The sequence below is a fragment of the Aethalodelphis obliquidens genome, unplaced genomic scaffold (assembly GCF_003676395.1).
Source record: "Aethalodelphis obliquidens isolate GAN/ISIS:26980383/991018 unplaced genomic scaffold, ASM367639v1 scaffold2, whole genome shotgun sequence".
In the NCBI taxonomy this organism is placed as follows: domain Eukaryota; kingdom Metazoa; phylum Chordata; class Mammalia; order Artiodactyla; family Delphinidae; genus Aethalodelphis; species Aethalodelphis obliquidens.
The window spans coordinates 59,700,104-59,715,703 of NW_020837946.1; the positions used below are offsets into that span (position 1 = coordinate 59,700,104).

General features: G+C 37.6%; 1 protein-coding gene across 3 annotated transcripts in view; it reads right to left on the minus strand.

The window, feature by feature from the left end:
• Positions 1–1,296: 1,296 nt before the first annotated feature.
• Positions 1,297–15,600, minus strand: part of PDK1 (pyruvate dehydrogenase kinase 1) — a 33,828-nt gene continuing 19,524 nt past the window's right edge. Inside the window, exons 9-12 of one of the 3 annotated variants that reach the window (XR_003437458.1) lie at positions 9,622–9,732; positions 6,106–6,219; positions 3,715–3,990; positions 1,297–2,856 (exon numbers count right to left, since the gene is read on the minus strand). Coding sequence is in view for 2 of the 3 variants with exons in the window: in XM_027128189.1 (XP_026983990.1) it covers positions 3,850–3,990; positions 6,106–6,219; positions 9,622–9,732 (366 nt within the window). In the remaining variant the exon portion in view is untranslated. Of the gene's footprint in view, positions 3,991–6,105; positions 6,220–9,621; positions 9,733–15,600 lie in introns of all 3 variants that reach the window. The other 2 variants (XM_027128189.1, XM_027128195.1) reach the window with 2 other exon arrangements.

Sequence of the window (15,600 nt, forward strand, 5' to 3'; positions counted from 1 at the left end):
CACTCCAGCCTCTCCCAGCAGACCTCCCAGCAGGCAAGGGGGCTCCCCAGAGTGAGAGCCTGCCCATGGGGACCTTTCCTCCTTCACAGATCCCTCCCAGGGGTGCTGGTCCCATCCTGATGCCTTTTTTTTGTGTGTTTGGTCCTACCCAATCACATGGAAAATCTTTTCTGCAGCTTAGTTGTGTAAGAGATCTTCTGCCAGTTTCCAGTTGGTTTTATGTGTGAATCGTTCCACATGCAGGTGTATTTTTGATGTGTTTATGGTGGTAGGTGAGCTCCACATCCTCCTACTCCACCATCTTGATCCTCCTTCCCCCAAATGGTTTTATATCTATAATAGTATAGAATCTCATGGCCACCCAATTTTATGGTCATCTCATGTCATAAATTTGAAAAAGCTGGCAGTCTTGTCTCTCGCTATTAAAAGCCTATGGTTAATGACTGCTGAAGAAACGTGAAGAGTGGGTAGTATATACCTAATTATTTCCAAACATGTAAACAGAACAAAAGGTGCAGTAATTTAAGAATGCCAGGACTAAGCAAACCAGCAGTGCGTTCTTTTTTGCCATACATAAAATACTTCACGCCACATTTTTTCAAGTGCATTCAGTTTGACTATAAGAAAATTTAATTTTGGGGGCCAGAAGTTAATCATATACAGTATTTGCAAACCAGCTTAACTCAACCCTGATTACTCATCTGTTTAAAACTTCACATTTATGGCACAGCAATTGAAGATGCAAACAAATTGGTTGATTTTTTTTTTTTTTGGCTTCCTTTCTGATTGGCTGTTCACAAGGCCACAAAGGGACCCTAACACTAGTAGTCTGTTTCCCTGGTTCTTTACCTATGCAGTCCTTTTATGGAACTTGTTGGCTTTAATAATGAAGGGAAGATTGATGGTCATAGCCCATTCATCAGGAACAGGACAGGAACCTGTCTTTGACTAGAGGAGTTTAATTTTGACTTTCGGCTGGTACAAGCACACAGTAATGCTGGTTAAATTAAGGCTTTTCCTAATATTACTTACATTGTGAAAAGTTATTCAAAGAGTATACTAACATAACCTCTTGAAAATCACGTAAGAGAAGATGTTCATTTATGCAGTAAGTCAGTCATCTGTGGCTGTTTGGATAATGAAAATCTAGCATAACTCAAACCATACAAACGACTGCCTGCTTTGGCGATTAGAATATACACGTTGGAAATCTAAACACTTCCTCTACCAAGCATAGTGAGGTGCACTGTGAGCCACGTAGCTTTGACTTTTTGAATGTTTACAGAAAGCTGACCCTTGATGATGAAAGAGACCTTTATTTTAAAAAACAATTGGTCAATTTATTTTCAGAATAAGAGTTGATCCATGTTTTCAGTTTATTGCCATACACAAAACATTTTATAAAATAATAGGGTAGACTGCCACTTCAACATCTTCACGTAAAAACTTCACAGTGCAAGAAAGTGATTACCATTAAGTATGAAGACATCTAAAGCCAGCTAGTACTTTAAGTACAGGGCAGAATACTTTTTGTGATTCTTCCTAAAAAAATGTTGGCATATTCATTAAATGCCCAGGTTACAAAAATCACTTAGTATCCATTTCTTATCTTTCAGTATATTTTTAAAATCTACATGGCATCATATTAAATGCTGGTGGGGGAAAATAGTATAAGAATCTAAAAACTTTTCAAGTAGCACAATAATTTAAAACCAACTAAGAGAAAGCATTCCCCCAAATATTTCTGTATGTAACTTTGTGTCCCTTACCACAGTAACAAAGTGAAAAAGCCATTACACCTTAAAAAGAAGCTAAAGGAAAAGATTTCATTCTTCCTTTGAAAATACAATTTCTTAGCTCTTAAATAAAGAGAGAAACTTAAATTTTGTGTGTGGGTGGGTGGATCATAAGTAAAAATATCAAATTTATGTCACTTGTACAAATGTCTCATTTAGGAAAGAAAGTGAATACTTTGATTCAAAGGATTCGAAACTATTTCATCATTATAAGAAAAGTGTAATTTTAAGCTAAAAAAACTGTGACACATTGAACTAATATAAATCATCCACTAGCATATCCTATTGTTTATCATAAAACCCATAATTAAGGAGTAATAGGTAAAAGATCTTTTTCCAACATTTGGTCACATCAGCTAATCAGCCCTGGGCAAACCCCACACACCCCGAGTTTCAGGATCCTCATCTCTTATGTGAGAATCCTGGGCTAACGGCCCTTTAACATCCCTTCCAATTTACAAATTTGTATAGCACTGTTAAGCTTACATAATCCTTTTGAGAATGAGCTGTTTCAACTCAATGTATTTACCAGATAAAGTTCCCCATTTAAGTAGTAAAGCTGTTCTTTAAACATTTAAAATCTTACTTTAAAATTTATTTTCAGTGTACTTCCCTGTCACCTTAAAAGATGAGGTAAGACTAACAACTTAGTCTCCTGACTTTCATGGTCTCTTAGACCAGGCGGCTGACAGTGATCAGCAGATACAGCTTGAGCCCTCACGCCAATTCTGGGCAGCTTTGGGCTATACTCTGAGTCTCAAAAACGAAGATGATACCACCTGTTTGGTATCTCTGTCTTAAAGCCTAACAGAGTTATAATATACTGAATATACCAAAAATTTGTACATTATAAATTAACATTCGAATGCAAACATTTGAATGTGATAAGCCCAAGGTGACTTTTTCCTGATGAAGTATAGATATTTTTCATAACATGTTTTTTGTCAATACCTGTGCATTTACGGTTCTAATCCTTTGGTTACCTGACTCTTCTTCTGTAGCCAACTTGTCTCTTGCTTCCAATTATGCTTCTAATTGCACCAGAGTCTAGAAGTCTGACCTTTCAATAGGTGAAAACCAAAATATAAAGATCTGTTATGTTAGCAAATGTGGTATCATCATTACTCACTTTAAAAGCGTGGCTTCCTAACTAGGTGAGGCATCAGACTGGTCTAGGAAGTGTTATAAAAACTGAGATTCCTGGACTCCAGCCGCAGAGTCTGATTCTGTCTGGAGTAGGACTCAGAAAAACTTTCTCAAAAGCACCCCCCAGGTAATCTCAACAATCTTTAGTACAGTTTTTGTGACTCACTCTTCTGCCCTCAATTTCTTAAATTCAATTTAGAATTTTAGCAGCTGTTAGGTTTTAGTATAAAAATTTCCCATTGCATTAATCATAAGCATATTCAAAGTAGATTGCCCGTGATCTTGGTTTAGTTCCATAGGAAATCAATCATTACAATCCTTTGCAATAAAATTAAAACACGATAAATTAACTTCAGAGTGAAGACAATGCATGTAGATGCTGAAAGGTGGCTGGTTCTACACTTAACAGGGCAACTGTTTACTGCTTTAATTGTAGTCAGTCATGTAAATCTGTAAATCATCTTATTACATCTGTCATTACTAAATAAAGGCTGGCAGAACTCCTCTAAAACAGAAAGGTGGCTAACTGACTAATCGATATTAAGGAAATGTTTCTAGCAGACATAAAAGTATTTCTTAAAAAACTACAAAACTACACAGCTTCCTGTAGAAACCCAAAGACTTCTACGCTTCTGAAGTCTACTGTAAAGAGAAAGTTGACCAGAACTACAGTTGTTTAAAAATGTTCAATTAACTGTGAAAATTTAAGTGTAAAATAGGTACAACTTCATCCTTTAGGAGATTTAATGGGCATAAGAGGAATTTAACTTACCACTTATTCTATCTACCCAAACAGTTAACTGTGAAAACGACACATGAAGTATTTGGTATAGTGTAGTTCTGAACACCATCCCTTCCAAATTTAATAAAAAACCACATCTGGATTTTCCAGGGGTCCCAAGTGTGTCTAGGCACTGCGGAATGTCGTCATGTCTTTCGGTTCTCTGCTGGGAACACACCAGTCGTCAGCCTCGTGGTTGGTGTTGTAATGCTTCCAGGCAGCTTTGTTATATACCGGGAGTCTTTCTATTGATTCTGTTGACAGAGCCTGAAAGTCAAAGCAGGACCTAAATCAGGCATTTTTTTGGAATGCATTATTTGAGAAAATCTACAGTGGCCAAAAGGTTACTACAAATTAAACAATACTTCATTGGATTTGTATTTTATCAAACATAAGACCATCTACATACATTTTAAAATAGAGCACATCTTTGAAACGTGTTATTTACTAAGCCCATGGCAACTGCTTGATGTGCATGTTGAGTTTATTGCTTGCGGTAATTCTCCAGCCAGCCTGGGAGCTGCTGGATTGAAGTTTGACACACGTGTGACAGACATTCTTATAAAACATGACAAACAGAAGTTGGTTAACTGAAAAAGTCAGTTAAGTGTAAAAGCATAAAAATTCACATATGTACCTTAACATATGTAATTGTACAATCACTTAATGAAATCTGGGTTTGATCCTGTGTCTTCTCCTACATTAAAGTCACACTAATTTTAGTTACAGCATGATTTCTGTACATGATTTCTGCATCATGCATAGCTGACCCTCTGTATCACCCCCCCACCCCCGCATGCATACCAAAGTCTGCCCATGCTCAAGTCGCTTATATAAAATGCTGTAGTATCTATGTATAACCTTTAAATATCCTCCTGTATACTTTAAATCATCTGTAGATTAATTATAATAGCTAATACAATGTAAATGCTATACAAATGTGACGTAGATATTATGTAAATAGTTGCTGATGTGCAGCAAATTCAAGTTCTGCTTTTTGCAACTTTCTGGAATTCCTTTTTTCTTCGAATATTTTTTAGTCGTGTTCGGATCTATGGATACGGAACCCAGGGATACAGAGGGCTGATTGTAATTTCATGTTTCCAACATATTATCACAATTAATTCACCGTTCTATTTCAGCTTCCTGTGTATCACTGAGATAAACTATGTTCCTCATTATCTTCAAATTAGGATATTTTGGTAGGATTTCAACCTTAAGCCACAGGTATTCCCCAAGATGTAGAAAATATTGAACTGGAAGTTTCATTCCAATAATAGGAAGGAAGGACCTTAATTATTCTATAAGACTTCATGTATTCTATTTTTTTCCAAAATGGAGCTAGAGACCTTTCACCTATACATCATATTCTCTTTATGCTGGAACTCCTTGATCTATAGACTCAAACAAAAATGTTACATTTGATGATAAAAAGGGCATCATAAAGGCAATGTTTTTAAGTTCCTCACAATTGAGATGGTTTAAAAAAAGATAATTATCTTGAAAGAACTTAACCTTTTCAGACAATTTTTACTTTTTCTAATGTAAAGTCTTTAGCATTTCCTATAAAATAGGTGCCATCTAGTGGCCAGAACAAGAAACTAGCGTCGCTAAAAAATTAGGTACCAACAGCCCACCGCTGAACTAACCCAGGGCTTTCTATCCCTGTAATTTATACTGATTTGTCAGATAAACACAGGGAACAACCCAGGCAAGTCTGTTTCCACCAGGTGAGCTATGTGCTTACCAAGAGTCACCTGTAATTGTTCCTAAATCTGTTAATATACTTAAATCTGTCATTGTAATTTAATCTAAGTATTGCTTTTAACAAAGCACAAAAAATGGGCGGGGGGGGGGGGTTCTTTGAAAACTAAGATGAATGTTGCATAAAGACTCATGAAGGAAAGCCACATAAAAATTGCTGTCAAATCAGAAGACAACTGTAAGGAAATGCATAATAATCAACAAGGATTATGCACTTGGCTATTTCTTTGATTAAAGAAACCAAAACAAGGTATTGTAAGTATAGCTTCTGCAAGAAAGACAATTGAAACTTCAATCTGCAGACCCATATGCAAATGAAAGGCCTCAGCAAGTACATCAAAAGGCTGGTGAATCAATGTCAATTCATGTGTCTTATCTTACAAATTTAATTTTAACATAAGTTTTTGAAGCCCCACTTTAACCCAGTTTTTTTTCTATTAACAAAGCCCTGATCATTATAGTCGAGCGTTTCTTACCCACAGTCAAAGAGATCATTTGTCAAAGCAGAGGAGATCCTTGTTATAATAGCATGAGGTAGAAGAAAATTTCATTACAGTTAAATGCTGGCATCTTATAATCAAAGAAGTATCATTAAGTCCAGAAGACTATAGTCATTACCTTAATGTAGATAACTGCATCTGTCCCATAGCCCTCTAGGGAATACAGCTTTAGGTCTCCTTGGAAGTACTGTGCATAAAGGCGTGATATGGGCAATCCGTAACCAAAACCAGCCTGTTTGATGAGAAAAATGAAATTCTATTCGGAAAGCCACACACTGAAATACTTCTCTAATTAAAATAAACGTTATTGGAGTATCCCAGAGCTATCAGAGCCCGCATCTAAAAGATCAGTTAATACTTAAGTATTAAAAATGATCAAGCTGCAGCCCAGTTGAGTACTGCATTAGACGGCTTCCCTCTGGTCATTTAAAATTCCTCATTCGTCTTATTTGTATAAAATGACCTGTGGGGGTCTAGAAGAAGCACGTTTCTCTTCTTTCTTGCCCTGCTCCAGAGCATCCCAATACCGCTTTCGGTGATACTACATAAAACATGGCCTCTCTCGGGAGCAAGGGTAGAAAGAGCCTGGTGGCAGCCTAACAGATATATGTCATGGCCTCACACCATGAACTGCAGCCCGTGTTCTGAACCTGAAGAGATCCCTAATAGTTCTCTTTTAATTCTCACTGACAGGTCACTTACCCTGCTTAAAAATCTTTGAAGCACCCCAAAACCCTCCCCACCCCCATCATCCAGACCCACTGCCTAAAAATCCAAGCTTCTAAAAAAGAGCTTTCAAGACTGTAAGATCAGGTCTGTCCACCCACTTTCCAGTCCAGCTGAAGTAAATCTCCTCCTTAGTCCCTCAAACAGATCATGTTATTTTTCACATCTGTGTCTGTTCATTCTGTTCCCAGTATCTGGAATGGCCATCTTTACCTGGATAAATCCTACCAATTCTTTAATACAAAGAAGAACATTTGGATAAATGTAAAAAAGGGTCTTATCACCAACTCAGATGTTCAATGACATTCCATATAGTACTTCAGTAAAGAGTGTATGTGGATTCAGGAATCTGCTATTAACAAATCCAGGCTCTGGCCTTATCTACCTCTATCATTTATTACTTGATTTTTTTTAAACCAGAGTTTCTGTTTACCCCTCCAAATCAACTATCCATTCTCCACATTTCTCCTTGCCCTGGGAGGCTGACCTGAACAGATGTCAGTGGATTTCTGTGCCCTCTGGTTCCAGTAGGTCTAGCCAATGGGGAACCCAGTAGGAGTTCCAAGGGAGTCAAGTCAGGGTATTCATCCCCTGCTTCTTTCTCACTGAGGTTGCTTCCCCTGGGCAGGCTGGGTCCCTGGAGAGTAAGCAGCTGCTCTGCAACTTTCCCTTCTGGGTTCTGCTAACTTCTCCTTCTCCCCTTGAGTCAGGGTGGTGACAGCTCTGCTGCTCCTAGCCAGGATTCCTGTGCTGTCCCACCCCTATTTCTATAATTTGTCTCTTCGTAGATAAGCCTTCCTTGGATTATAATTATAATTATCTCTTTCCAGGTGGGGCCCTGATTGACACATTAAGTGGCTCTAGAAATGGCCCCAAGAAAACTGCATGAGCAGGTGGCTCAGGATCCCATGGTACCTGATCTACTTTATCACTGCCTCTCCCTGAACCTACCACACCTGTGGACCCATCAGGCTTCCCCTGTAAGTAGTTAACATAAAAGTAAAACAGCATGGGCCTGGTCCACTGCTGGATCTACACAGTGTCCCACACCAGCCAAAGTGGACTGCCTTTTCACTACAGCCTCTCTCAGGGCCGGGCCTGAAAGACAGGAGTGAAAGCAAATCCTACCAGTGGGTGGAATTCAAAGTGGAACACCTACATGGACCATGGGCAGTGGCAAATGGGCTGGCTGGTCAGAGACTTGGAAAGAACAAAACTGGATTAACAGAGAAGGTCTGGAAGAGGGAAATGTGGACAGTCCTCTCTGAACAGGCTTACAGCATGAAGACATTCCATCCATGTAGATGCCCACCGGAAGGCATCACGTGGAGGAAGCTCTCAGTAATCAGGTATGACCTGATGACCACTCCTGTGGAGGTCAAGCAGCCTTTCCCCAGCTGCGCCAGTGCTTGCCTACTGGGTCCACTTACAAAGGGGTCATGACATCAGGAATGAGGCTATGTAAAAGCTTAACAATAGGCTTACCCTCGGTAAGGCTGTGTAGGTGTAGGGGCAGCCTGCGCCACATCAAGCCTCCTGTTTTCTTAAAAATTCAAGTAAATTTTGCATCCTAAACAAACACTTACATGGCATTTACTGTGTGCCAGGTACTATAAAAAGCATTTTAGATATATTAACTCAATCTTTATAATAATTCGATTTTTTTTTTTTTTTTTTTTTTTGGCCACACCACGCTGCATGTAGGATTTTAGTTCCCCAATCAGGGATCAAACCCGTACCCCCTGCAGTGGAAGCACGGAGTCTTAACTATTGGACCACCAGGGAAGTCCATAATTCGAAATTTAAAGCCGGGGGAACTATGGTATTGAAAGGTCAAAAATATTCCCAAGGCTACACAGCTAGGATGTAGTAGAGCTGAGAATGGACCAGACAGTTTAGATTCAGAGTCTGGACTAGTACACTATGCTGCTCTCCACAAAAATTCTACAATGTCTGTTCACTACAAAAGCAGCATATCCCTTTTCTCCACTTCTTAGAGTAAAATCAGAATCTAAGAAGATACTGGTGTTTATCTGACCTTTTCTGTCCCACGGCACATGGATGCCTACCCATATCTCAACTTGAAAAGCACATTCCTAGGGCAATCATTTTAAAAGTTTGGTAAGACATGAACTGTATTACAGTTGTAGCTACAGAATCTGTGCTGTGTAAGTAGAATGTGCTGTGCAATTAGAATGAAGTCCTTTTAGTAACTTCCTAGGAAAGAGTCTAAAACAGACCCATCTTATACTGTTTTTAATCACATTACAGTATAACTCCAGTGTATATGCCAGAGAACCTTCAAAGCCCAGAAGAACAAGAGTTTTTCCAGAATTACAGGTAAGAGATTTGGCAAAGTGCTCTTCTGGGTGTTGGAGGACCATTCAAAAGCTAACCTTATTAAAACTTGAACACAGGTGACTATGATCAGTTAAAAAACCTATTAACGCCATTATCATTTGAGCCATTTTCAGGTTGGCAAATAAACTGATCAGAGCTCTAGTCATACTTCTCAGTCTCAAACATGTAATCTTTCTAATTACAAGTACTTGAGGGGAAAAAAAACCCAAACACTGAAGATTAAACCAAGTACTAGTAAAGCTGGTAATTTAGGCTTCACATTAGAGATAGTATATCAAAATGTGGTTTACCACATGGAAACTACTGACACACCACTATTAACCTTGGCAACAAGAACTCTAAAACCATACTCCTTGTCCTATGCTCTTATCATTTTAAAAAAGAGCATTTTTAAAACTACAAATTTAGAGGAAAGTGGGGTTTTTCCCCCCTAATAGCTTCATTTCGTCCTTGTGGTGAAACCTACACAATGGCTTAACTGATTTATGTGGTAAATTATTTTATGACTAGTCACAAAAACCTGCTTCACAATTTCTTGATCACATACCAAGGGCACTGCTCGGGACGTCTCAACACGAGGCCGGGGTGCAGTTGAATACATGTAGTTGAAGAGTCGGTCAATTTTCCTCAGAGGAACACCACCTCCTCGGTCACTCATCTAAGGTAATAAAGGATCATGGCCTGTCACCAAGTCCAAGAAACAGCAAAATACCAACACATGCTGTGTCACCATTTAACTGCTGGCTGAAAAGCTCTGCTTTCCAAAATGAATACCACGTGATACAAGTTGCGAATGTAAACATTTCCATCACTGCTGGACTTAACCCCTCTAATATGTAGAATTCTAAGACATAAGGAACTCCACTGTAATACAAATTTCAATGCTGTGGCTTTGTGTAATTATTGCAGTCACACTAATGATGCAGTACAGCACACAATGGGGCAAAGGCTTAGCTTATCTTGGATGTAACAATAAATTTGTAATTCCTTTCTAACAGGCAGTTTGGCAACCAGATGAAACATGCATGTACCCTTTGACACAACGTTTATCCTGAGAAAATAATCCGAAAAGCATGCTAAGTACGTATGAGAATGTCCATGACAGTACTGTGTAGAACAGCTAAAACTGGATTACCACCTCAATAGGGGGCTATTTAAGTAAACTAACATACATTCTAAACAGAATACTATTTCGCCACTAAATATTAGGTAGAACTGTATGTACTGGCATGAGAGGCTCATAAAATATTGTTAAGTAGCAAAAAAAAAATGGAGAAGCATTTATGACATTCTAATTCTGCAAAAATTATAAAGAAGTCTATAAATTGTTATATAATAAGTCTATAAAGAAGTTATAAATTGTCAATGGAATTATGAGTGACTTTCTTCTTTTGGGGTTTTAGTTTCTTAATTTTTTCCCACAATTACCTCTGTTATGGAAATAAAAGTATAATTTCCATTTTCAGGGAGGAAAAAAACAGAACCATTTCATTGTGTTTTAGAGTCTCATCTACAAGTAATTTCACAGCACAGTCTCCCAGACAACTCTGTGGTGAGTTATAAAGGACACAATTCTTTACATTGTTCTTATGTCATTTTCCAACTCAAATCATATGGTAGATTGAATTTAGTGATTTATTTAGATTGTCTTCATTGTTTTCCTTCAGTTAACATGGACTTTTTCCCTAGCTATCGTACAGCTTATCTTTTAATCTACTTTAGCCATTTTCCCTTGTCACAAAATCTAAATTGATTCTATCTATAATATTAACATGGTTGTGATATACAAACCTGCTTTTAACATGTGTATAGATATACAGATAAAAACTGTATGGAATGATATGTATTAAAAAGCCAATTTGAATGGCTTACAGCTGAGTTTTTATATAGTCTCTAAAAATATTTATGTGTACATCTATTACTCTCACAATGGAAATTCATAGCTATTTTAATTTTTCAAATACAAATCTGCTTTGAAATATCATTTGAAGACTGGCCTCTGATGTCTATAATTAGATAACTACAGTATAAAAATATACAAGCACTTTATTAAGAACTTATATATGTAGCATTATGCTTGAAATTGTTCTTGGCTATGAATTCAAGCCCTGTGAAGAGATTTATTTTAGTAAGATGAATGAAGGGCTCTGGGTATTTTCTGAGATCCATCAATTTGTTAATTATTCATCCTTTAATTTAATGCTCTGCTGCACATTTACTGGTAACATGAGTCAAGTGTGGTTCTATAAATATTAAGTAAACAACACATTAGATACTAAGATAAAAAGGTACACTTCAATAAATATTTCCTGATTTTCCTTAACCTTTTGGTCAGAAACACTACAGCAATCCAGCAGGTATGAAACAAGAAGTGATTTCTAGCCATAGGTTAGTATGATAAAAGCAGAGTGGAAAAGAAAGGCCAGGGGTGACTCTGAGAAGTGTCGTCTCATTAGAGGTGGAGGGGTAATCTAAGCCATGGAAATATAGTTAAAAATTGATAAAGGTAACTGCTTTTGCTTTGCAGCCAAAAATACAATAAACTGGAACCAGTACATTTTTGAAGTGGTCAAAAGAGTTTCCAAGAGAATTGTAACAGGTATTATAACAGAACCTGAGTTCTTTGGGAAAAAGGGACAGAGGGAATAACGGAGAGACAGACAGACATGTTTGGTCTGCGTATATTTAAGACAAGAAGAATGGCACTCTGATGACAAATATATTGCGAAAGAGATGTGAAAATTGAAAAACTCTAAAGATTATTTGAAGAAAAAAATCAAGAATCATAGAAACATAAGCCTACATCAAGGAAAAGGAAAGAGATTGTGAAAGAGAAGGGCAGTGTAGTCATGTCAACAGGAAGGCAGAGGAAGAGAAGTTTGCCAATTACTTTGAAAATTTTCTCCTCAGCGCATGAAATCACCACCTCTCAATGTCATCTGAGACCTGCCATCCCTAAAGTCCTGTTTCCCATAACACGAGGCTCCCTGGTCTAATATATGTGGATTTTCGGGTCCACGGGAAATGAACCACTACTAACTTGATGACAGTTCTGAAGGCAGGAAATTTACTAATCCTGAATTCACCCATAGCTCCTGAAGTTTCTTAGTCAACAGCTTTTTAACGTCCGGTTTGTAAAACTGCCAACAGTGAATGAACCAAGACATTTAAGTTTTAATTTATAAGACGTGGCTGTAACACTTATGTTATTTACTGAATATAGACCAAACACCAAATCTGAAACAGTAGCTAGACTTGTAAGTCAGAAAAAACCAATTCTTTCGCAGGATTTTTAGCAGAGGGATAAAAAGTAAAAAAAAAAATGTCAATAATTTCAACAAGCTAAAAGAATGGGGGGCAAAAAAATCCAGGCCTTGATCCTGAAAATTCTAGAGTAAGTGATGGGGATGAAAGCTCTACTGAAGAAAATTGAAGCAAGCATTTAACATGGAAAGCGCTAACAAGAGCAGATGCAGTCATGTGACCTGGATGTGAGGAGAGCCTGATATAGCTAAGGACTTGTACAGAAGCTTCTGGAACAGTCTGTTCAAAACCCTTATAAGCCTTTCTTTTTTTAAACAGCTTTATGGAAATATAATTCACATACCATACTATTCACCCATTTAAAGTATACAACTCAATGGTTTTTAACATACAGGCATACCTGTGAGATATTGTGAGTTCAGGTCCAGATACCACAGTAAAGCAAATATCACAATAAAACGAGTCACTTGAGTTTTCTGGTTTCCCAGTGCCTATAAAATTATGTTTACACTTATCCTGTAGTCCATTAAGTGTGCAACAGTATTATGTCTAAAAAAATGTACATAAACATTAATTTAAAAATATAAAACAAAAAACAATTAGAATATCAAAGATCACTGATCGCTATAATAAACACGATAATGAAAAAGTTTGAAATATTGCAATTACCAAAATGTGACACAAAGAAATGAAGTGAGCAAATGCTGTTCGTAAAATGATGCCCACAGACTTGCTCAACGTAGGGTTGCCACAAACCTTCAGTTTTTTACAATAATGCTGCAAAGTACAATACAGTGAAGCGCCATAAGACAAGGTATGCCTCCATTCACAGGTATGTACAACCACCACCAGTCAATTTTAGAGTATTTTCATGAAACCACGGGCTCTTTACTGATTACACTCCTAAGCAACCACTAATGTATCTCTTGTCCCTATGTATTTGTCTATTCTGGACTTTTCACATACATTAAATCATAATGGGTGGCCTTTTGTGATTAGTTTCTTTCACTTACCATATTGTTTTCAATGTTGTAGCATCCATGTTGTAGCATGAGCCAATACCTCATTCCCTTTATGGCCAAATAATATTCCATTGTATGGATGTACCACATTTCTGTTGATCTGTTCGTCAGCCGATGAACATCTGGGTTGTTTCTAGATTTTGGCTACTGTGAATAATGTTTCTATGAACACTCATGTATAAGTTTTTGCTTAAATACCTGTTTCTCAAGCTTTTGGGGTATATACCCAGGAGTGGAATTGCTGGGTTATTATGAACCTTTCTTTATACCAGACAGACACAGAGTCCCTAAGCAAAGCCTGTCCCCCAGCACAGAACGAGTCACTGATGAGTGCTGAAGAGCTCAGTGAACCTTGATCCATACAGTGATGGATGACCACGAGTAATGGAAAGCAGCTGCAGACAAGCATGCTAAAGCACAGGAAACACAAGCAGAAAAAGGGACGAGAAAGACCATGCTGCAGCACAACTGATGCCCCAAAGCGGAAGACATATGGGATTTATTTTGAATCAAACACACCCTAATAAGCAAGTAGCCGACACATAACTAACCAAAAAATAGGCACACGTTAGCATCTGGAATGGAAAAAAGTGACACGTTCACATTACCTTTTCAGCAGAGAATATTCCCATATATTTATTTGTGCCTCGTTCTTTTATATGAATAGCCAAGAGGGATAAACAGAAAAAAGGAATTCAGAGGAAACAGTACAGAGAGCTGAAGCATTTTAATTTTAAAAAAAATAACTAATATCACTATCCTCTGAGTGATTAAAAAAAAAAGATGAAACCAGAACAGAATACTACAAAAAAAAAGGAATAATAAAAAATAAGTTCCTGGGAAATTTATAATAGAAATAAAATTCAATAGAGGAGTTGGGAATTCAAAGAAATCTCAAAGTAGAATGAAAAGTTCAAGATATAAAAAACAAGAAGAAAAGATAAAAATCAGAGGGCCATTTCACAAAGCCCAACATCTTTGAAATATGACTATCAGAAAGAGAAACAGTAAAGAAAGTATTTCAAAGAAACAGTGGAAATTCTAAAGGACCCAGCTCAATGGGTACAAAAAGGCTCACATCAAGTCACATCATTATGAAATTTCAGAACAGAGCTGAAGATCTTAAAAACTTCAATTAAACAAAGAAAACAACAAAACCTGTCACTTATAACTGGTCACATACAAAGGAACAGGAATTGGAATAAGCATAAGTCTTCTCAAAAGGAATAGCAGGAGTGACGTCAGCAGAAACAGTGGAGAAAGGACCTCCAAAAAGTCCTCCATCAAAGCACCAAAGCAAAAACGCAAAAATTGTCAGGCCTCTGGAAATTAACCAAAGGCTTGTAGCAATCTGGGGAGTATTGACTCAAGAAAAACAACAGTGAGCTTTGTGGTATTTTAACTTGGCTTATTCCCACCTCCCATTCCCCCACCCATCAACAACTTGCAACCAGAGTTGCCTGGCAGCCACTGGGAAGACTATCTTTCTCTGACCTGATTCTGTGCTCCCCAGTGCGAAAAAGTCTTCCGTGCACGTACCCCGCATCCTCAAACACTTGTCAAAAACACTTAGAGGTAACTAGTTAGTCTGACAGCTGCCTGAGGCAGTCTACAACAGTTAAGGCAAATAATAGGCTACCCAAAAAACTTAGTAGGAAAAGCTAAGGAATGAGATGTCCACAGGGGCTTAGAAAAGCTCAAGGATATCCTGAAATCTAGAAGGTCATGCTCATGCCCAGGGCTATGTTCAGGAAGAACCTAAGAGGGTCCTAATCTTTCACCTCTGACTAACCTTGAGGCTCTGTACAAGCAGAACCTGAAGGTTAATTCAGAGTTGTCAACTGCCTGGCTAAACATTGAAGGTGTGCCCCAATATGCACACAGAGTCTCTTGACAAAGACTGGGAGAAGGCATTTAAAGAAACCTCGGTCCAATCATTAGTTGACCACTAAGCAGAAAGCACACACAACAAAGAATACAGACATTACAGAATTAGTTTTATAATGAAAAGTCACCAAACAAACAACTACCACCAACAACTTTAGGGACCTGGAAAGTAACTGATCTTCAGAGTTGTTGCATCATATATATATTTTTTTACATCACACCCAATTTTCTTTATTAATATCTTACACTAATATGGTACATGTGTCACAATTAAAGAACCAATTAATTGTTCATTAATTGTTATGTGATTATTAACTAAAGTCCACATTTTGTTCACATTATGCCTTTTTTCC